This window comes from Xiphophorus couchianus, chromosome 22 (genome assembly GCF_001444195.1).
Source record: "Xiphophorus couchianus chromosome 22, X_couchianus-1.0, whole genome shotgun sequence".
Taxonomy (NCBI): Eukaryota; Metazoa; Chordata; class Actinopteri; order Cyprinodontiformes; family Poeciliidae; genus Xiphophorus; species Xiphophorus couchianus.
The window spans coordinates 11,692,784-11,714,956 of NC_040249.1; the positions used below are offsets into that span (position 1 = coordinate 11,692,784).

The 22,173-nt window shown below is 39.5% G+C and overlaps 1 protein-coding gene across 7 annotated transcripts in view; it reads right to left on the reverse strand.

The window, feature by feature from the left end:
• The window catches only part of marchf8 (membrane-associated ring finger (C3HC4) 8), an 83,316-nt gene that overhangs the window by 29,845 nt on the left and 31,298 nt on the right, over window positions 1-22,173 (reverse strand). For 3 of the 7 annotated variants that reach the window (XM_028006803.1, XM_028006805.1, XM_028006804.1), the window contains exon 3: window positions 21,098-21,253. The exons of 2 other annotated variants lie outside the window; for them this stretch is intronic. In XM_028006803.1, the coding sequence (XP_027862604.1) occupies window positions 21,098-21,253 (156 nt within the window). Of the gene's footprint in view, window positions 1-5,368; window positions 5,787-21,097; window positions 21,254-22,173 lie in introns of those variants that run through there. 2 more of the 7 variants (XM_028006808.1, XM_028006809.1) reach the window with 2 other exon arrangements.

The window sequence follows — 22,173 nt, forward strand, 5'->3', positions numbered from 1 at the left end:
TTTTAATAAATGAATTTAGATCCATAGAAGTAAATCCTGCTACCGCTTACTGTTGATTTCCAGTGATTTCCTGAGAATTACAGAAGGCTGTTAACAGTAGGGACAAATGTCTAAAACCAGATTTTATACCAGAAAATCAACTATATTCTAAAATAAATTTTATAAAGAAAATAAGAATTAATCAATCAAGTATATTTGTATAGCACATTTCAGCAACAAGTCAGTTCAAAGTGCTTTACAACACAAAAATGAAAGAATTAGACAAAATAATCTAATAAAAATGAACAAACAGGAAGAACAACTCCTGAAACACCTAAGACCTGACTTTTTATTTATATAAAAACAGTGTTATCACTCATGTCAACACTGCTGTTGTGTTTTCTGTTGATGTTGTTTTCCTAGACTGACTTAATCTTTCCTGAGTGTCCCATTCCATACTGGGACGTGCCAAGACTTGTTGGATGTTGTTTCCATACCCGAGCAAGTGGTCTTGATGGGAAGAATCACAGAAATCATAATAATTTTTGCTGTAAATAAGCAGATACTCCTCATTGGTAGCTGCAGTGCAATGAAAGCTTCCACCAGTGAACCACCTCCATCCTCCTCAGTCACATTAAAATTATGTGATGTGTAGTAAACAGAGTATTAATATTACAACAAGCTTCCAGCATGGAGGAAAAGCACCACAGAGACATAAGTCAGTGAGCTCTCGGATTCTGCTGCATTAAAACAGCAGCAAAGAGTTAAAAGAGTGAGAAAGTAATTTTGTTAAAATTGCCTCCATCCCAATTGAAAACTACATTCAGCAGCGATGTCTACACGCTGCGTCTACTGAGTCCTAGCAGACATTATAACAATCGTCTTGTTTTCCAGGCGGAGAGATGTTTTGTGGTATTTTCTCTGAAAGCCTAATAAGACGAAGAGAGAGGGGAACAAATATACCACTGTATTTTGTCTGGAAAGACATTTTTCAGAGGCTTTTGCAAGATGTTTTACACTTATTCAACAAGAAGCTTCATTAACTACAATTTCAACTTAGACAGCTGGAACAAGTAAGATGCCTATTAGTATGATGTCCTTATGCGAGCAGCTGTTTGCTAAACTGACAAACTGCAGACTGTAAACACAAGTGGGTACGAATAGAACATAAAGCCCAACAGCAAACAGTTCAGGTCAGATACTCTGCATTATACTAAAATTAAAATATTTATAGGACTTTGACTGGGCCATTTTCACTCGTAATAATGTTTATTCAACCATTGGACAGTAGCTGTCCAAAGGCAATAGTTTGCTCAATCTCCAGCCTCCATTAATCTGGAGGCTGGAGTCATTTATCACTTCTAGCAGTTTCTCTTCCCCACAGCATGCTGCTGCCACCACCATATTTCACAGGAGTTAGATTTTGGTTTCATCTAATGCTCGGTCCTTCTTTCACAAGTGCATGAAATGCTGCATGTGGAAAAACATCAAGTTTCAGATCCAGTAACAGATTTTTGGTCTAATGCAGGGCCAGACTTTGACTGTGCCACTAACGCATGCACAGACTTGGACATAAACCCTACCTGGCTGTATTTCCAGCATCATCCAGCTGGAAGGTGAACCTCTGCCCATGACTTAAATCATTTGTTTGCATATTTAAATGAAAATGTTAAAAAAATTATCCTCCTCTTGGAGACATGAAAGCTAAAAGACTGAAAGTTTTGTTTTGCTATTACCTACAACAGTGTTTTCAAACTTAAGATGATAAGATAAGCCAAAATCAATACATGACAGCTGAATAGGAAGGAAAATATACCACAGTTTTTTGAAAGTTAGTCCCAAATGATTAATTACATAATGGGAATTTGCCTTCCTGAGGGTCTTAATGAAACCATTATGAAGGGTGTGAGCTGTGACTAAATATGCTGTCAACGTATTTCCTGCTGTGCTTGTTTTAGGTGACACCCAACCTCCATTACGTTCCCTCCAGGGAGTGAAACCAACATGTCTACTTTTCTTCCAATGAAATCAGCCGTTTGGTTTTGAAAACTGGCATTACTCTGATAGGGGAAACTGGGTAAAGCTTATGATTTGTACCAGACTGTACTTAGCGTCTGATCTTTCTGTCTAACACAAATCTAAAAATTAGGTCATCCCTTACCCTAACCCTCCACTTGCAAAGAAAATCTTCCCTAAATATGCAGCTTGCCAGAAAAATACAGCTGACATGGTCCAACATGCAGAGGTACGAGATATTCCAGCAAACGCAGCATTCATTGTTTCCTCCCTGAGCATGAGTGACACATTCCGGCAAGCCACAATAAAGAGCACCTACAGGAAGGGAAGTGGGCCCTTTCTGTGGCTTTCTGTTTGCGCCGTCGTCCAGCAGTCACTTCAGGGGGAAATGCAGACTAACTGTGAGTTTGCAGCTGAGCAGCAGAACAGAACCAGATGAGAAATCTCAACTATGCAGCGCTATGACGACCAGGGCTTGGCTGACCACAAACGTCTAAAACAAAATAAAATTTAAAAACCATTGCTGTGTCAGAAGACAAAGGAAACAGACTTTATAAACTGCGAGTTCGTGATGTGCGGACAGAAGTGGAAATGAAACACATGCTCCAAGTGCTGGCTTTCTACAGAGCAACTTGACTTTAGTTGAAAGAGCTTTTCTTCTCTGAAATGGCAATTTCCCTTAACAAATTCAATCTGTAACCCAAAAGGAGACATATAAAGTGGATATCATAAAACCACACTATCCTTAGATAAAGACAGATGTGGGAAAAGATGTTTCTATACGAATAAGAAGGTCTATGTTATCCTCAACAGGATGTATCCTTGTGGTTTTCCCCTTACCACCTTCTCCTCTTCCTCCTCTTCTCATTTTTCCCCTCCTCCACACATTATCCCCTTCATCTTAGGAATAATTACATCAGTATGTCCAAACAGGATGTGGAAAAGCAGAGACAGTGACCATCAGGTTGAGGTCAAAGCAGATATTTTTCAGAAAGGCTCTCATGGACACATTACCAAAAATTACTTCAGTAACCAATAATAGTCACAGTAACAGATCAGGAGTGAGTTTTCAGGGGGTTTACGGTACATATAAGGAGAAGTGAGATACAAGAGAGACAGGAGAAGAGGGCAGATCTGCTCCCCATAAAAGAATAAATATGCAGAGATCTGTGGAAAGAGTTTTCAAAATCTGCAGTAAAGTCGCATTTCCTCATTAGCACTGCAGTCAGTTTCACTCTCTCATGTTATTTATGACTTGTATGAGAAAGTCAGGCTACAGATAATTAGCCCAGCACAGTACCGACTAATGGCTGCATCATTGTTATTAATGCTGTTCTACCCAGTGATCAAATTATTCCTTCAGAGGCTCAACAAAGCATAGACATAAAAATAGAAACCAGGAGGTCAAGTCAATAAGGACTCACTTCCAAGCAGGCAATTATTGCTTAATTTGGGCAAATCCAAAAGTCATCACAACTTTTGCACTGAATGCTTTGTCTTGGGTCAATTAAGTCCTGAAAACAAGTATGTATGTATGGTATAGGAAAATGACTATTAGGAAACATGCTGACCTTTGAGGTTAGTTAGAAACAATCAGCTGAACAACAACCAAAACCAAAACCCAGTCAGTGTCTTGCAAAAACAATTCATGCCTTGTGACATTTTTACATTTAGTTACGTTACGGCCTTAAACGTAGCTAAATGTTACGTTTAGTTACGTCTTAAATTTAAGTTGCGTCTTAAAGTTACGTCTTAAATTTGATAAAGATTTTATGTGACTGACTAGACATTTATGATATCATAGTGCACCAAGTATGAAAAAACAAAACAAAACACCAACATAAAGACGATGTGGTTGTGCATCCAAACCTACGGAATAGACAAGAAGATCACCATTTGGAAAAGCAAAAAAATGAGGCCAATTGATTCTGGAGAAGCTGCTTAGGTGGGAGAATCTCTGAACAAGAAATTATTCAGACACCCCACAAATCTGACCTTAATGAAATGCAATTCTGGAAGGAAGACCCATCTAGAGCTATGTAGGGGATACAGCAAACTGTTGTAGACAACAGACTGGTCACATGTGAGCAAAATTTAACTTTCTGGCTAGCATGAAAGAGAATACTGCACAGCAGCTTTAACAGCACTATTGTGAAACATAAGGGTGGGTGCAGGATGCTGTGGGAATGCTGTACAAACACAGAAACTGGTCAACACTGACAGGAAGATGGAGGAGGTAAACAAGACAATCCCTAAATACAACCGTTTTTATGCTGCAAAAGACTAGAAACGAAGACAAAGGTGGGACCTTTGGAACACCTTTGTATGCTTAGTGTCTTCCAGCAGACACTAAACATTTATTATTAACAGATAATAATGTCCCAATCAGAATTCACATCTAAATCTAACTAAAAATCTGTGGCAATGATTACCACACTTTTCTCTTGTCACCATGCACTACTTTGTCTGGGTTTTTAAAATACATTAACTTTTGGAATGGAAAAGTTGGACGTCATCGAAACTCCACCGGTGTCATCTCCTCTTCCTCGGCTGCTTCTGTCCAACAGCTTTAATCTCTGCCCCTGACATGTGACTTCCCTAATCCCCCCTCCCTCCAAACAGCTGCAGATTTGACACAAAGCTCTGCGATTTGGTTCATCAGTAGATGATGCGACATGCTAAGCTGTGCAGTGAGAGCCGCACAGTATTTTTACACGTCTGGCTGCTCTGCCACAGAGGTCGCTGGTTTTGTCTGGAGCTTCTGTTTGCAGCTGGAGCTCCAGTTTCCCTGCGCATTCTCAGGCGAGCACAGTTCAATGCCAGGGCGGATGAGGAAGGAACAGACCACTCTCCTACTGGGGGCAATTAGGTTTTTGTGGGTTTCTCATGTTTTATGCTTTACTTCGGGCAACAATCTGCAAACCCCCACTCATTTGGAACAAAGGGCAGCAGCAAAGCAGAAAGTGGGTCAACCTTTCACACTGAAAAGGTGGCAGATCCTTCTCTGGACTGTACAAAACAACATGCATTTAAAATGTACATGAAGAAGAATGAAGAAGGCAAAAAGATGAGGGGGAAAAATGATGCACCTACACTGCCACAAAGAGACAGATGCACCATCTTTCCTCACCTTGCCTCTCTTAACTAGCTTCTTTCTGTCATAGACCGACATGGAGTAAGAATAATAATGCATCTCAGAAGCATTATATCCACAGAGACTGAAGGCCTCACCATAACAACCAGTTACAATAAGCCTTTGCCTCATTTCTACATCTCGTCTTTTAATACGAGAAGAGGTGAGGGGGAAACCAACAACAGCAGGATCAGGATCACTGACACAGCAAAAGGAACTGCATTTTAAAAATATACATACCTGAATCTTCATTTTCCAACAGGAATTCATTGCTGGATCTTCTAGTCACCTCACCCTCTCTCACACACACACAGTCACACACACTCTCACACTGACGAATGCAGATCAGGGGGGTTTACATGACCCTTCAGTAAATCCTTGAGGTGAATCCAGATCGAAAAGGAATGAATTCCAGAGAGAGCCAAGCCTTTACAAATACGGAAGTAAAGCTGCGGCGTCAGTAGTCACTGAGCAGAAACAAAGGCGGAGGCAAAGATAGGAAGAGACGCAGCAGACGTACGCAGAACAAGCTGCTGCCCTACATTTTTTCTTTTCAAACACATAAATACTGATCTGCTGCTGCCTGTCCAGGCTTGTCCCCCCTTCAGCTGCAGAGAGACACACACAAACACGCACGCAAGCACACCCCGTGTTGGTTTGCTACTGTAATCTCATTGGCCGAGCCTCCCCTTCCTCCAGCTGATCTTGATGGGAGCTGGGGGGAGGGGCATACTGCTGTTGAATCATTCAAGAGAGGGAGGAGGTGGTTTTAAATAGACTGTCTACTGAGCCCTGTGCTGGACCTTAAAGAGCCTCTTGATAACCCTGATTAAGCTCGTCGTGTACCACCACACATATTAACACAACCTGCCGACCCATCAATCCCCGCTGATTTAAGACAAAAGAGTCAGCCACCTAAAGATGTGAAAAACTGCCAAGGATCCCCACCAATCACAGATGCCGTTACTCCCACCTCCACCAATCTACAGCCTGCAAGGTGCAGCGGGGCTGACTGAGGTGGCAATTCATTACACACATCTTCCTCACAGCTGTGCCCAAGGACGTATCTAAGACAGTCTGATGCTGACACAGCAGGCCATTAAAGCCAAAGTCCACCAGTAAACACACCAAGTCATCTTTTTTATATCGTCGTGAGTCACCAGATTGTTTCACAAGGTGAAGCCAATAAAGAACATGTCTACAAGAAAGAAACATTTTTTCCGCTGAACAAACAAACAAAAAACGGGTACATTTTAGGTGATTAAACAAAGAATAAACAAGCTGGACACATTAAATCACCTGATTATTTCCTGTTTGGGTTACATTCTTTACACACACATACATACACAAATGCCAGATTACCTTATGTGACCCCTGAAACTCAACTTTGAAAACCTGTGGCCTAAGATTTGTAGTTTAGTATGACATTTCTGAAACCAAGGACACATAAAAAACCTTTAACAGGTGTTGCACGTACATAACTGTGCCCTAGTTTGTATTCATACACTGCCGTTTTGTTTTTTCCTACTTACCTTTTTGACCAAAATCAAATAATTTCTAATTGGTGATCTACATTAATAGATAGTACATCTGATAGAATATTAAATAATTTTGAACTCTGATCCAAAACCATGTAGGCAGATTTAACCTCTAAATTTTTCATGGCCAGCTAAGCTATTGTGGTGGCACCAACTAACTCCTTTACTCTTTGATTACCTAGCAACAACCTGTTGAGCTTGCTCAGTAGCAGTTTTAGTTTTACCACCATGCTGCTTAAAAATAAAATAAAACCTGTCGTGGCAGCACCACCTGTGTGGCAGCATTTCAGATATTTTAAACAACAAAAGAATAATTATTGATATTGACCGATATGATGATATAGCCAGTAACCTGAGCTGTAAATACTGAAATAAAATCAATATATTTTTATGGTGCGTTCACACCAAACGCGCTTGATGCGTCAAACGATTCAAATTGCGCCACACTAGATGCTCCAAACGGCTACGGCTCTCAATGCGCCTCCACATAGACTTTGAATGTTAACCAGAGGCACCTGATGCATAATGTATAATTTTAAGTTAAAACTTTAACATTCAACATGTCTCTGAGGTTTAAAAGGTACAGCACTACCTGAACATTGCAGATTATGACCCTGATCTCACTAAAATAACTCGACATGACCTCCTTATGCTAGACATTCTTATTAGAGTCACGTGACCTAATTTCTTCACAGTAGACTTTTGGTATATTGTGAAAAATCACTTTAAATCATGAATTGTCAAAACAGATACAGTTCACTAGACAGGTATGAATTGAAGCGAGGTTGGTATGAAATGAGCTGGAAGAAAATTAATTTTCTCTATCTTAATGCCAAAGACATCTTGGATCCTTTTAATTGGATATTGAGATGAGCAACACCTTACTTTCATCGAGCTCTCTCAACAACGTTTGTCACCAAAAACACACTTCCAGCAAATATGCTGGTGTGACAGAACTTTTATGTTTTTGCGTGGATTCGGAGAACTATAAAGTGGGTGTGCGACAGTGGAAGTGATTTACAAAACTTACAGGAAGTTCTGCCCATTATTATGAAATGTCTTCACTAGAAGGAAGATTGAATCTCGAATCTTCAAATAAATATTAATTTCTCTGATGTTGTGGAGTCTGTCCAGGTCTTCATTTAAAGGGTGGCTATTATGTCAAATGTACTTTTTTGAGCCCTATGTTATGTTACAATGTTATTACCTCATCAAAAACACACCTGGAGTTTGTTATGTTTGAGAAATCCCAGAATTTCCCGTTGCAGCCATTACAGTGGTGTCTAAGCGCATGCTTTAACAAAGTGCACCTATTTCCACGAAGCTCCTCCAGGTTAGCGGCAGCAGCAATTAGCAAACAAGTGGTGAAACTGCAAATCTGCTGAGTTCATCAGCATTTTTATGCTTAACATGCTTACTTGGCAAGAAACCATGTTACCTACCTAGCCATAAAATGGCACTATGTGCTAGGAAATACATAATACTGCTACTTTAATACTTTTACAAGGCTCTGAATATAACAGTTTTAGCAAACTAGATTGTTTTCTTTTTCTTTTCTTGCTTGTGGCTTTATTTATAGTACATGATTGGACATGGGCAGAGAGAGAAGGTGAGAAGACATGCAGCAAAGGTCTCAAGGTCAGGAATAGAGTTCAGGACTGAAGGACTGTAGCCTTTCTATTTGTGGAGCTGACTTTACTGCCACACCAGGAGATGCCCCAAACTAACTTTATTTTTCATTTAACCAATATTCCACTCAACAAACAAGCCCAGTTGTCAACAGATGTGTTTGTGCTTGCATTTGCTCAAAGCAAAACATCCACAGAACCCGATATCTGATCAGACATTTTCTCCTGCTTAATACTGAGTAAACTACAAGCTGCAGTTGGTGGATGAGTGCTGTGAAATTAAATTCAGGCAATAACTCGGATGAATTATGAGGCAACACCAAGCAAACGGGAGGGCTGATGATATCTCGTAGCCAAAAGGCTGCTGTAGCCAACTTCATTTAAAAACACCAGTTTCTGAAGATGAGGGGTATGCTTCAAATTTACAGCAGACATGTCAACACCAGTGTCTGCAGCCTGAAAACAGTCAACAGGCTTTTTCAGACAAAAGTAAAGAGCAAAAGAGAAGATTGCCAGCTGGTGACTCAGCTTGCTAACGACTATTTCACTTGAAAAAACAAAAATGTTCTCTCAGAGCAGCAGAACAGTCAGAAGGGCCTTTTCACATGAAGATAATGGGAGAGTGGGATTATAGAGAACAGCCTTTGTTGCTGTAGCATCAAAGTCAATAAACACAACACACTGGATCTATATTCACATGTGGCGTGATATGCACTTCACAGAAAGGCTGGAGGAGCTTCTTGTTGGTTCCCTGCCCTTGAGTCGCTCTTGTAGATTAAGCACAAGTTTAAGATTTCCACATCGACATGGTCATTCAATGTTTGACATTCTGAGGAACAAAAGAGCAACTACCAGGAGTTACGGAGCTATATGCACGTATCTATAACCCTTCATCTTTTCACATGCTGTCATGTTACAACCACACACTTCCACGGGTATGACTCACTTTCTGTCAGGCCATTGGAAAGAAGCACTCAACTGAGAATTGTTTTAAAAGTTACGCAAGTCCCTCAGTTTGTACCTTGGAAAGCTGCTTTTAAATTTATGCATCTACTAGCTTGGCACATCTAATAACTGAAATGTTTGACAATTTTGTCTTTACATAACAGCGTAAGCCCTGTCAGGTTCACTGTAGTGCTTTTGTGAACATCCGTTTTAAAGGCTTGCCTTGCTCTGAACTTTGACAGGCCTTTCCAACACATGAACACGCTTCAATTCAAGCCGAGCTCATACAGACCAACTACTGTTGATTTTAGTCAAAGTCTTTTTGGCTTGAACGGAAATCTCTGGTTGTGAGTTTGAATGGATGGTCGTGGGTTGTTCGTGGTGATAGATGCACCAACTACCAATCATGACCAGTGATGACCTAAGACAAACATCAAGCTACCCTATTTTCTGGGAATATGGTGAAGCCCAGTCAGGATTGCTTCCACAGCATCCTCCTTTCCCTCTTTTTACTCTAGTAATGAGAACATTACAACCCATAGTCCTACTCATACATTTATTGTTTGATTAATATCTGATGTGTCGGATGCGCAGTCAGGCATCGTTCATTGTGTAGCATGACAGGAATTACCATTGTACCGATCCCACGCAACGAGACATGTTTAGATCCTGTTTTGGAAATCGCACAGTGTGCACCAGGCTTAAGCCATCCTAATGCAACACTGGTTGTATTTGTTTGTGTCATTGTGGTGCTGTAAGCAGAACCTCCTAAATAAATGAGCAACTCATCTGTAGCCACGCATGCACCTCTAGCAAGCCTCCACTATAAAAATTCAATGACTGTCCTTGAATGACAGTCAATAAAACCTACAGATAAAGAAAAAGTTTAAAAGACTTTAATGAATAGATGATAAAAAAATAACATAAGCCTTAAGAAAAAGTTAAGGCTCAATTCTGTTGCATCATCCAAAAGCTTTCTTCCTTCAGGATTGCTCTCCAGGTGTATTCAGGTTGATTAGTTGTTCCTTTTTTAGCACAAATAATAATTAGCATGCAAGCCAAAGAGTTGCACAGAGCTCAGCGAGACGTTCAGAGCTTGAAACTGTTTAACTCCTTTCCTGCTTTCTTCCTGACCTGCCTGCTGTGGTCTTCCTGAAGCTATTTGTTTACCAGTGTTTTCTAAAAAGCCACTGAGGACTGGACTTATACCTGAGATTAAATTGGCTCCATTTCCTTATTTGGTACCATATCTCTAATTTTATTTAAGAATGCTACAGTAAACAGGGTTGAACTGAAATGCATGTTTTTCTTTTTTATTTGTAAAATGTGAACTATGTATAATTTTTGACCCATGTCACACTACTTTGTGTTGGTCTGTCACATAAAGACCCAATAAATTACACTGACATGTTACAACCACAAACTTCAAAGTGCAAAAGGTTAAAAGGATAAACATAAAAATCTCAATATATCACTGATTAAGAGGCAGTTGCTAGATGATATAATAATAACTCTACCCAACCCAATCACATTTGACAGTCTAAAATGTCCTTGCAAAACCAGAGCGAGCAGAAGAGAAGGTGAAATGTTTTAGAGCTGGATGGAGGGATAAAGACAGAATTTTAGGATAAAACGAAGAGGGCCAGAGAAGCGTCTGACAGACTGATTTCTATAAAGAGAGGTATCCAGCTGGGCATGAAATTGAGCTGTAATAGCCTTTTCAGTTCATATACAAATATAGTCATGCATAATGATAACTACAGCTCTGTAGCTTGTATTCCTGCTGCATTAGTCAAATCTACCTCCAATTAAGCGTACGTGACAAAAGAAAGACAAGTGAAAATAAGAAGTGCATAAAGAAAAAAAAAATCACCCAAGAATAATTTGCTGCATGAATCGTGTCCAGTGATATGATTTGAGCTCTGCTTTTCTTCTATTCTGAGCTTCTGCTATTCACAGTACATAATCCAGAGTCTAAAATGAAGAGGCAAAAACATTAAGTAGGCCATCACTGTAACAGCATGGCCTCAGCACAAAAGCATCGATTCATCATCCTGAAATAACAGCTTGCTGGCTGCATAGTAGCTTTATTGATTTCCAGCTACAACCCACTGCTCACTGCTCGCCGTTTCCTCCTCCTTTTCAATTCTGGCGCCGGATGCAGAACATCTATCTCGGACTGTGAAAGCCGATGGGGACAGCTGAAAGGGGCCCCTGCTGAGAACGCACATGTGACCATCAGTAGGGTGGTCAGACAGAGGTGGAGGGGAACAAACTTTGTCCCCTTTTTGGGCTATTTCTGTTCGGGCTGCGAGGTCAGGGTCAGGCAGGGCGCAGAATGCTCTCAAGTTTTGTTCTGAATTTACAAAGTAAGCTTGTGACTTACAGACTAGTTTCCTTATGACACACAGGCAAACAGAAACCAAAAGTGTACAGTGACTTGAAGAAGTATTTATATGTCGCTGGTTTAACATATTGTATCTCGATCAGATTATGTAAGAGGGGGTTTTATGATGAGGTGGATTCCACTCATCAGCTCAGTAGAAAGAATCTTTCTACAGAACAACTACGAGTCATGAAAGCAGCAAATGTGGCCTATATGGAACAATGGAAAAGTGAAGATATTGCTGAAAAAAAGCCAAAACCAAACATTTTGACCATCAAAATGTTACATTTGTAAGAAACAAACACTGTCCATCACTCTGATAGTTTTTCTCATCTTATAGTGAAAAGTAGAAGTAGCAGCAGCTTGATGTCACGTTTTTCTTTAAGAGTTGATGGGAAAACACTAAATGCATGGAAATGCTGGAAAAAATTTTTTTTAGAGGCACCAAACACTAAACAGCTAGAGCTACAATGAAATATTAATGCAGTATTCATGCATTAAGGGGGACCAGTCAAAGCCCAGACATAAACCCAACAAAGCATCTGTGGAAATAGATGCCAACTTCATCCAATTTGACTGAACATGATTCACTTTGAAAATAGAAATTGACTAAAATGTCAGTTTCTAGGTATATAAAGCTGGTAGAGACTTGGTGGCTCAACATCAGCATTAACTCAAGTTAATAAAATAACAGTGAATAAAAAAAACCTAATCAATTAAATCAATAAAATAAAACTTTCCTACATAAGTAATTTTTGTGTTAATTCTTAGATATGTATTGGCTGCTTTTGCTATTTTTATATTAATCCTTATTTTTAACCATCTGATGTCAGTCTGCCAAAAATAAAAATGCACAATTTGTTTGTAATGTAATGTCCACACGTCACTGGTGACGTCCATCACTGGCTTCCTGACAGCAGATTTCTATGACCAAGCACACAAAGGTCTAGCTCACTAATCAACAGCCTACTGTGTGGGACAGAGCAGAACACATTGTTCTTCATAGGAAGATGATAACAAACAAGGTTGCGGTGTTGTAGCAGCTGCTCTATATTGGAGACTAAGTGTGAAAAACACTGCAGCCATTAAAAACAAGCAAAACATTAAACATTGAACATGTGTGTATTTTTTAAAATTATTAGATCTGACTGCAAGCTATAATGGTGCAACAGAGCTCCTTATGATCACAATTGTTGCACTAGTTTCATATTCAGCCACCCTGCAAAATATCTCAATATATATATATATATATATATATATATATATATATATATATATATATTAAGTATATATACAGTATATAATGGTGATTAATGATTCAGAGTCAGACCCACATCATGACAACACCTCTGCTGCACTTGATTTTTTTTTTTTCCATCAAACAAATAGTCATCTGAACTCAAGCTACTCTGCCTCTTAGGGCTGCAGTAACCTTCCCCATCACTATTGTATGCAACTAACATGATTTTACCATAAATTTCTGCCTGTGAGGTTCTTCTTCACCTCACGTTATGCCTCTGGAGTCACTCTGAGTCATACTGATGATTGCTAAAACTATCTGAGGTCGACCAGTAATTATTTCTGGTAATTTAACAATTTTGGATCCTAAATCTACCTAGTGCCTCTCTGCAGCGCATGACTCACAGTTTACTTGGCTGCTGTGAGTGGACAAAATACATCAGCACTAACACACACCTCTCGCTCTACTGAATCAATATGACTCCCCAGTTTGATTTGTGCATTCATTCATAGCCACATGTCGCATGAAAATCTGTTGAAATTTCAAACCAAAGGGATTCGAAAATGCAATTTTTTTCCCCCAGCAGATATATACAGCTGAGTTTTGTTTGCCAGCATCTGTGTTTTATAAAGACTATAAAAAAAGTTTAAAAATTTTTTTTTAAAAAGAGAGACTAAAAGCTCCTGCGGCATTTATTGCTCCATCAGTATTCAACATCAAACACCTAAGGCAAGTGATACATTTAAGATGAGATAAGTTATCAGTACATAATCATCATATAGCACAAATTTAATTTTAATTCCTTCTCACATTACAACGCAGGGCGGCAAACTTCATTAATTCTGCACAATATGCAAGCGAATGAGTGTGTCTGAGGTGAGTCATTAGCGGCTATTGGGATGCAGACGGCAGCACAGAGCATCTACGGCAGAGCTTATCATGATTCACAGTCTCGACCCGGCTGACCTCGTGTCTGTAGGATCAAACAATTACTGTGAACAGGTTAGGAAGGGAAAAAGTGAGTGAGCAACCCTGCAAAGATTAAACAAAGTGGCCACTAATGAACAATTTCTCCCCACAGCATTCATACACCTTGAACTAATGTAACATTTTATGTTAAAAGTGCAAACCGGCTTGTAAATTCATTTGATTTAATGCGATATGTCAACATAGCTGAAGCTGAAAGACACAATTTTCACATTTTTGTTTTACAAATAAAAATCTTAAAGGTGTTGCATGCATTACAGAGTATGTTTCTACCACTTCAGACTAAGTGACTGAAACTCTCACTCACTGCTTTTTGCAGAATAGTGCAAGCTCAGGCACACTGGATGGAGAGCTTTAGAAAATAAAATGAAGTTTTACAGCAGATTCTCAATTGGATTTGGGTTTAAACGTTGACTGGGCCCGTCAATCACATGAAAGTGCTTTGACCTGATCCCTTTTATTAGAGCTTTGGTCGTGTATGACATCATTTAAACTTTCCTCTAGGTTATGCCTTTCTTTACATTTTGACTTAAATGGAAGCAGTATTGGAACAATGTAACACAGATGCAGGGAACATGGCCCAATATGTGCTTTACTTAAGTCTGTACACATGATTGGACCAGTTAGTCCTCTAAAGCGCTGTGAGAAGACATTTGTTGTGCAATTAATAATCACATTGTTTTTATTTATCTGTAGATATTCAGTCTACAAATAGCAGACAGAGTTTTTAAAAAAGTTGTTTCTCCAAACCAGAAATTTCCTATCTATATGTGAACAGGAGGTGCAAATCCAGTACAAAATGTTTTTTGCAAAATTTCTGAGTTACTAGATAAGGCCTAAATTATACACACCTACTAAGTGACTTCTGGTGGCAGCTCAATGCAATGAATAATATTTGGGTTTATTGGAGAGAAAGTGAAAAAGATTCATGCCACATTATTCAGGTTTTATTCACCTGAATAATGTGCAGAGATCCGTCCCTGAGGACCAGGATTGAGAAACACTGCTCTATCATATAAAAATCACATTTCAAACACATTGAAGTTTATGGTCATAATGTGATAAAGTGTTAAAATATTCCATGCATAATGAAAACTTTTGCAGTTATCACTGTTTGCATACTTTTTTCTTTTTTTTTTACTGATAACGCTGCAGGCAAAGGCCCATTTCGTCTTTCCTACAGACAGGAGCCTAAAGAGGGACAACCGGTTATATGATCATTTATTTTTCAAATTTCAGACTTGAAGAGTGTTACAAAGGCCAACTCTGGTTTTTATTGCCTGTCTCAACCCTTTAAGGAGTGAAGAGCAGCTCTATCCAAGGCCATTAAATCCATCATCTGCTCTGAGCTCTGCAAGATTGACCTCGATATAGAGAGAGAAACCAGAAACAACTACACCCCCTCCCCACCCTCCTGCATCCACCTCGTTCCCTTCCAGGCCGCGGTCCACTCACTATGACATCAGCAGTCCTCACCTGCTGCTGAAACAGATGGCACCTCATCACTGACCCCAGCCAGGTTTAGAAGACCTGCTCTGTACATATACTAATTTGGGAGTTTATAATGTGCAAATCCTCTGAAGCCATTAGCTTCCTCTTCTACCAGAGCAGCAGCTCTTTTACTACGTCTGTTTTCAGATCTAAACAGGATGTAGGAGTCGTAAGCAGCTTCCCTGCAGCAGACCACCTCTCCACAGGGGGGCTCTTGGCACACAAAGGCACCTGGGGTTGCAACTCTTCCTCCCCCCTTCATGTAAAACTTGAATTTCTGCCTTCTAATGTGGCCAACGGATGGAATTATGGAGTACTTCTGATCCAGCTTGACAGAAATCTGTGCACATTTCCTCATTGAGTAGCTACTGATACGAAGAGAAAGGATATATAATCCCTCTAACTCCTACCACACCATCCTTAGACATTGGGAATCTGACTACAGAAAGGTTGAACAAAAGACTTCTCACAAATTTTTGTTTCACTCCATCTTGTCAGGTGAATTAAGACGGTTTAAAGTTCTGCACACCAGCTCAATCCACTTCTCACAACAAGTAACTTTGATTTACACACCCTCTTCCTCTTCCATTCTGTACAATGAAGAATGAAGCTTGCGAAATGAATCGCTCCACCTATACTGCTCCAAAAGAGCCAGGTTAAGCTCCAGTACCTTTTGCCTTCCAGATAAATACAGAAATTTGCACTTAGACGTTGTTTAACTTGCATACTTCTTACAGAAAGTATGCAAGTTAAACACATATCAATTCATTGTAAAACCATCATTACGATGAAATTATATTTAATCTATGTCTCAGCATTGAAAATAACTTTTTTTTTCTTTTTTTTTAAAAAGGGGAAAAAACTTTTTCTACTATATCCAATTTGCACCCATCATAAATCACATTGGCTTGCACATCAATGTCAAGTTGACCTGTCCTGCAGAGACAGAAAGACAAAAAGCTGCTTTCAACTGCCCCCTGCTGACACGGTCATGAACAAATCCCAACCTCAAAAGGAACACTGAGCAATTACTGCACAGGTCAATTCAGATCCGATACTCTCAAAGTTCTTGTTCAAAGGTGCAAATTCAGTTTAAGGGTAGGCTTTCAGAATAACTAGTGGTGAAAAAAAATCTATTTGATTGAATTTACTGTCAAAAGAAAGAGAGAAACAAATGCTTGTGTTTTGGGTCCATGACCGTTTTCCCTCTTATTTTTGTTTTAGGGAATCAGAATTTAAACTTCATTTAAGCTAATAATTAACCATTTTACATACAAATACAAGCATAATAAATAAAGAGAATTTAAATTATACGGTGAGACATCCAAGGAACAGAGGTAACGAGACAGATCCACATAGACAGAATACATAGCAACCTACTCTGGATAATTTATGTCTCAGGGACAACAAGGATACAAAACAGTATTAACATTCTGGTGAGAAATCGCGTTAGTATTATTTTTTTGGTTATCTCCAGCTTTTTCTACCCTGAGTAGACATAGTGTCCCCTCAGAGGCTGTAGTTAAATCTGTTTGCCTGAGAGGAACATGGCTCGAGCAAACCGACAAGGACAAAGCCTCAGTTTTGATTTACATAAAAAGCTCAGATTCGAACTTAAAATTCACTCTACATTTGATGCCAGGGTGAATGATCAACATCAGAGCTGTGAATAACATACCTGTAATGACGTTAAAGGTATTTTTAAAAAAAGATCTCCTCATGTTTCTGGACACGTTTCTTATTCCGACATTCGGTCAACTGGGTTTCAGAAAAAATGCTATAACCTTCAATCAGCCCGTCGCTGACGACAAGCATAGCTTTATCCTTTATTTATAAAGAGAGATCCGACTCTGCTTCAAAAAGTCTTCAGTCAACACACATCTCGCTTTGCTGTGGATGTTTACAGGGGAAACGTTTCCCGAGGATGATGTCGGGTTTCTTCCCCTGTGCTTTCATGCTTTTCTATGCCATGCTGATTGTTCAACTTATTATAAAATGTATTTGCATCTGGAATTGATTGTGTGTTGGGAGCAAGAATTACCCTCAAGAATTAATCAGATGCTTTGTTCCAAATGACTCAATAGTATTAGAGAAGCCGTTATAAAAAAAGCATGACTGATACGAACATACTACAGACTTACTAGTGGCCAACGACTCTACAGCTTGCGACAGCAGCCTCTATGCATTCACTCCCTTTGAACTGACTTCATCTCTCAAAAATCATCATTCCCCCTCCTAAAATTTGTGAAGTTTCCGGGGTTGTTGCTCATTACTTTATAGCAGCTGTGAGGGGGTGCTGCTGGACGACCCGAATCTCTATGGATCTCATCTTTATGGCACCACAAGGCCCAGCAATGATGAAATAAATGATTGTGTCAAGAATCTGAGTGCTTTGTGCTTTGTTTACATGCCAAGCAGTTGATTAACTTTCACTCTTCCTCCTCCTCGCTCAGTGGGTTGGTTCAACCAAAACAGCAACGATACCACACACCAAATAGGTGTACTTCCATACCGTCACAGCTCACAATAAGACGACTAAGGACTGCAACTCAAATGAACCTGCAGAGTTGATCAAACTGTGATTATCAAGCCGAAATGATCAATCTCACCTCGGGTTAGGAGGAGGCTGACGGAAAGATGGAAGAGATGTGTGCAGAACAGGAGGCTGAATTTTTCAGTCAATTTTCTGAAAGGAAATGAGCTTGGAATCCCAGCAGGTTTATACAATTTCCACTGCTATCCAAAGCATAATTTCTCAATTTCCCAGCCTATTCTAAATATCTTCCACATTTTCACCACCCTTGTATTTACTCAAACCTCCATCCAATCACTGTTCCACTCTCACATCCAATAGTTAATATTTAGTTAGCCATCAGTCCGCGTTGGGCAAATATTAGGAAAGTGGAATCATTTCCACATGGAACATGACCGAGGTCAGGTCTCTAAAAGGAAGCAGATGGACAAACTTTCTGGGTGAATTCTTGGTGGGTGTCTTTTGCTTAAAGGTGGTCTCTAATCTGCAGACTAGGGGTTCGATCTCTGGCTAGAGCACGAGTCAAAACGTGCTTTGGCAACAAAGTGAAGCCAACACTTCGCCTAAGATCAACTAATGAGTTTGGATTTATTTTACTGGCTACAGCATGAGCAAACAACATCTGTGGGGGTCCTGGAGTGTCTGCTACTGGTCTGAAGTAGATTTGTGGCATCTATGGGTCTCCGACCACATCGACAAAAATGCTCAAACTCTGTTTCTGCCCACTGCTGTTTCACTACATAGGTGACATAAGTTTAACAAGCACTCCCTCAACAACTTAGAGGCTCAGAAGCTGTCTGCTCCTCTATCTCAGCCTTGAGCCAAAACCATAATACGGTAGGAGAGCTGGATAACATGGTAAACAGGAATGACTTTTACAGATAAGACAACCAAGGACAGTTCTGCTTCATGCTCAAAAACAGGAAAAAAAACTCCACTATCTCTGCCATTTTGTGCTAAGTTGCTCTGCAGTGATATTCTATCTGGTACACTCTGATAAACAAGCTTGTTTTTTTACATTCAGGAGTCGTAATAACTTATCTGGGAATAACATGAGATTTACCAAATATTAGCAGCAGCATTATCTTTTGACAGAATCCAAGTGAGAAGGGCCCGTCTGTCCAGTGGCGCTGCCCAGCCTGTGAGGAAGGACAGCGACAGAATCTGGAGGATTGTGGGTGATGTATAGGAGCATCAGAAAGATCGGCATCCAGATACGCAATATAAGATGTGTCACCATGTCTTTAACTTAGACAGCACAGCGATGTCTACTTTAAATCCTTTGGCTTCCCTTCTCTTGAACATTGTGAAAAATAGCAGAAAGCTTGTTTATCTGTACAGTACCATTAATAAATGAGATCACTTCAAATTATTTAAAAGAAAATATAGCAACAGAGGTCAATGAAAATTACACTAACATGAAAAGGACATCAAAAGAATAATAGCAATAAAGTTTTTTGTCTAGAATGCCTAGACATGCTAAAGAAAGGTTAAAATGTATGAACTTATCTTTTTCCCTAGTGGGAAAACAACGTTTTCTGATTAAATTGAATAAGCAGTTTCTGTACATCTCAGGTTTTCAGGGATTTGGTTCGATGGTTGAGGAGCATAGAAACTAAATCGCACCTTCTCATTTTTTAGTTGTGGTCCTGGGAATACAGAGAAATCATCTCTTGACAGTGACCACTAAAGACACAATTACTACAAATAAAATGAAATGGGCAGATTTAGACTTTACTGGGTGTTAAAATTTAGATCTAACTTTATAGTCATGCTTTGTTTCTTGCATGCTGAGTAATTTCAAACAGAGTCCTAAGAAAGAGCATGTGAGTAATGAATAAAAGTGGAGCCTCGAGAAAAACCACAAATAAACTGTTAGTTCATTCAGATTTATAATTTCCAAATGACCCAAATTAGTTCCAATCAACAAAACAAGATCTGAATCAATTCAGCACAATGCATGACAATACCATCCATCTTCCCAGTATTAACTTGTACTATCAAACAGAGAACAATAAACCAACACAAAAACAAGTCCCCATTGCAAATCTGACACTTTCTTTGTAAACTAACCCTGTTCTTTGTCCGTTGTAAAGGGCTATCTTGTCGAACATGAGAAAATGCTTTGAAATGATCTCTAAATTATTTGTAAACTAAAATCACAAAGAACATTTTTAAGTGTGCACTTACCATGCAGTTGTCCAACAACTCTGTCATTCATCACAACAAAGTCCCTAGGAAAGATTAGTATAACTGCTGCTGCAGGCCCCTGAGGTGAAAATCACTTGAAAATGAGTTACTCTGTTCCAATAAATATAGTTCCACCTATTTTCTAAGTTGGAACTGAAAGTAAGGCCTTAACACAGCAAATATAGTAACAAAGACATGTAGTATACAAGTGCAGAAAGTAGGTAGTTGTTTCTTGATAGCATTTGTTGTCCACAATGAAAGGAGAAAGAATATTTCTTCATAACTTGCAGAGGAAGTCATGTGATGCTTAAATAAAAACATTGTTTTTGGCAGCAGCTCAGTAAAATTCAAAGAATCTGGCTCCTCTACAGACCCTCTCTGCTCGTTTCAGGACATTTTGTCTCGCCAGCCTGAGATTTTCTTGCGGTCCCATTGTAATTTATTAACAAGGTCGACAAAGGCCACAGCCTTGAAGATTTGTTTATGCTGCACACATGCAAAGGGCAGGGTGATAGCCGTCACACCTGAAGCAAAGGATAACATGACAGCCCTGGCCGCCATCTCTGGCCTGTTTGGAAAGTGTTGTGGATTTCAACAAACACATCAATCAAAATGACAGAGACCAGGCAGCAGGTACTCACAGTTCCTGGTCTTACAAATAGGATTCACCTGAGAAGACTTTCTTTTTTTTTTTTTTGCTTTAAGAAGCTTTTATTTCTAAGAAAGAAAAAAAAAAGGTCCAGAGCTCTGAAACATTGGACCAGTCCTCGGAAGGCACACTACATGAATACTCACTGATGTGGCAAAGTGGAAAACCAAAGCGATCCTGCAACTTCTGACGACCTTGCCAGGAGCAAAGCTGCAGCATGTCTGCGTTTAGGAGCCAACTATCTCCCTCATTCCACTAGCATTGCCTCAGCGCTGCCAACGGTCTGTTTCTACAGAAACAACAGACTCTCGTCTCACTTCCTTCGTGGTGTTTATAGCATTCCTTTTTTTTTTTAACCTCATCTGTTTTTTTCTCCTCTCACCTGGCCCTTCTCAGTGTCTGCTGGGCGTGCCTCATCGATGCTCATTTTCTGGTTGATGGAGGTGAATGTCAACGCAGGTCCACAGTCCTCTACAGCGCTGAATGAAAAGCTCATTAGGAGGCCGAGGGTACCAGTGCATTCATGCTGCTGCACGTTCTGCAAGTTAAGGAAGGAGAAGATGAGAGCGACGCACAATTTCCTGGTCAGAAGCCTTTGATCAGTCTTACATGAGATAATTTGTCACTGTCCATTATGTTTACAAGCCTAAGAGATTTAGGTGCACATAAACTGAATTTATATTTAATTTTGCAAAAGAGAGGAGAGAATTTAAATAGATAAGTTGCCCAGAAATCAGAATTGACTACTTTTGCCTTAATCTCTGACTAGTGATCGACAGGTCAAAAACGATTAAATTGGATTTTTTTTCCCCTCTCTATTTAAAAGCAACAGAGCTAAAAAAAACCTCCAGCATTTTCAGTCTATGCACACATCAATGAACAGCATGTATTCTTGATCACCCTGGGTTGAATAAAGGTTGTATTTGTGGGACTACAATGAGGGGAAATTCTGTTATTTATTTTCTACCATCTTCTTCAATCTGCAGCCTACTTCATTACACATTCTAAGCATTAGAAGAAATTGGTATTGTCCAAGAAAAACATGGCTGGCGCATCGTTAGATTTAAAGGATATTTATTTAGATCATTCTAATTATAGTGAACACAGCAACATTTCAATGATGGCAGCAGGTTTCTAGCAGTGACAGAAAAGCTCAGCGTTGGAAGGAGAATGGATGGAGCTAAACACTTGAATGCTACACGTTCGAAGCAAGAACTGACTTAAGGCTAGGTTGGAGTTTCACATTCAAACGGCATTTTGACTCCAAACATGCAGCCAGAGGTAAAATAGAATAATTTAGATCAGTGAAGCTCAACTCTAGTCCCGGAGAACTACTGACCTTTAACTTTAGGATGCTTCTCTTTTCCCCAAAAAGGCACAATGGAAATACAAACCACACTTTTATCACTGTTTCATATTAGTCTATCATATCAAATCCTTAAAGCACTGTGGTTGTAA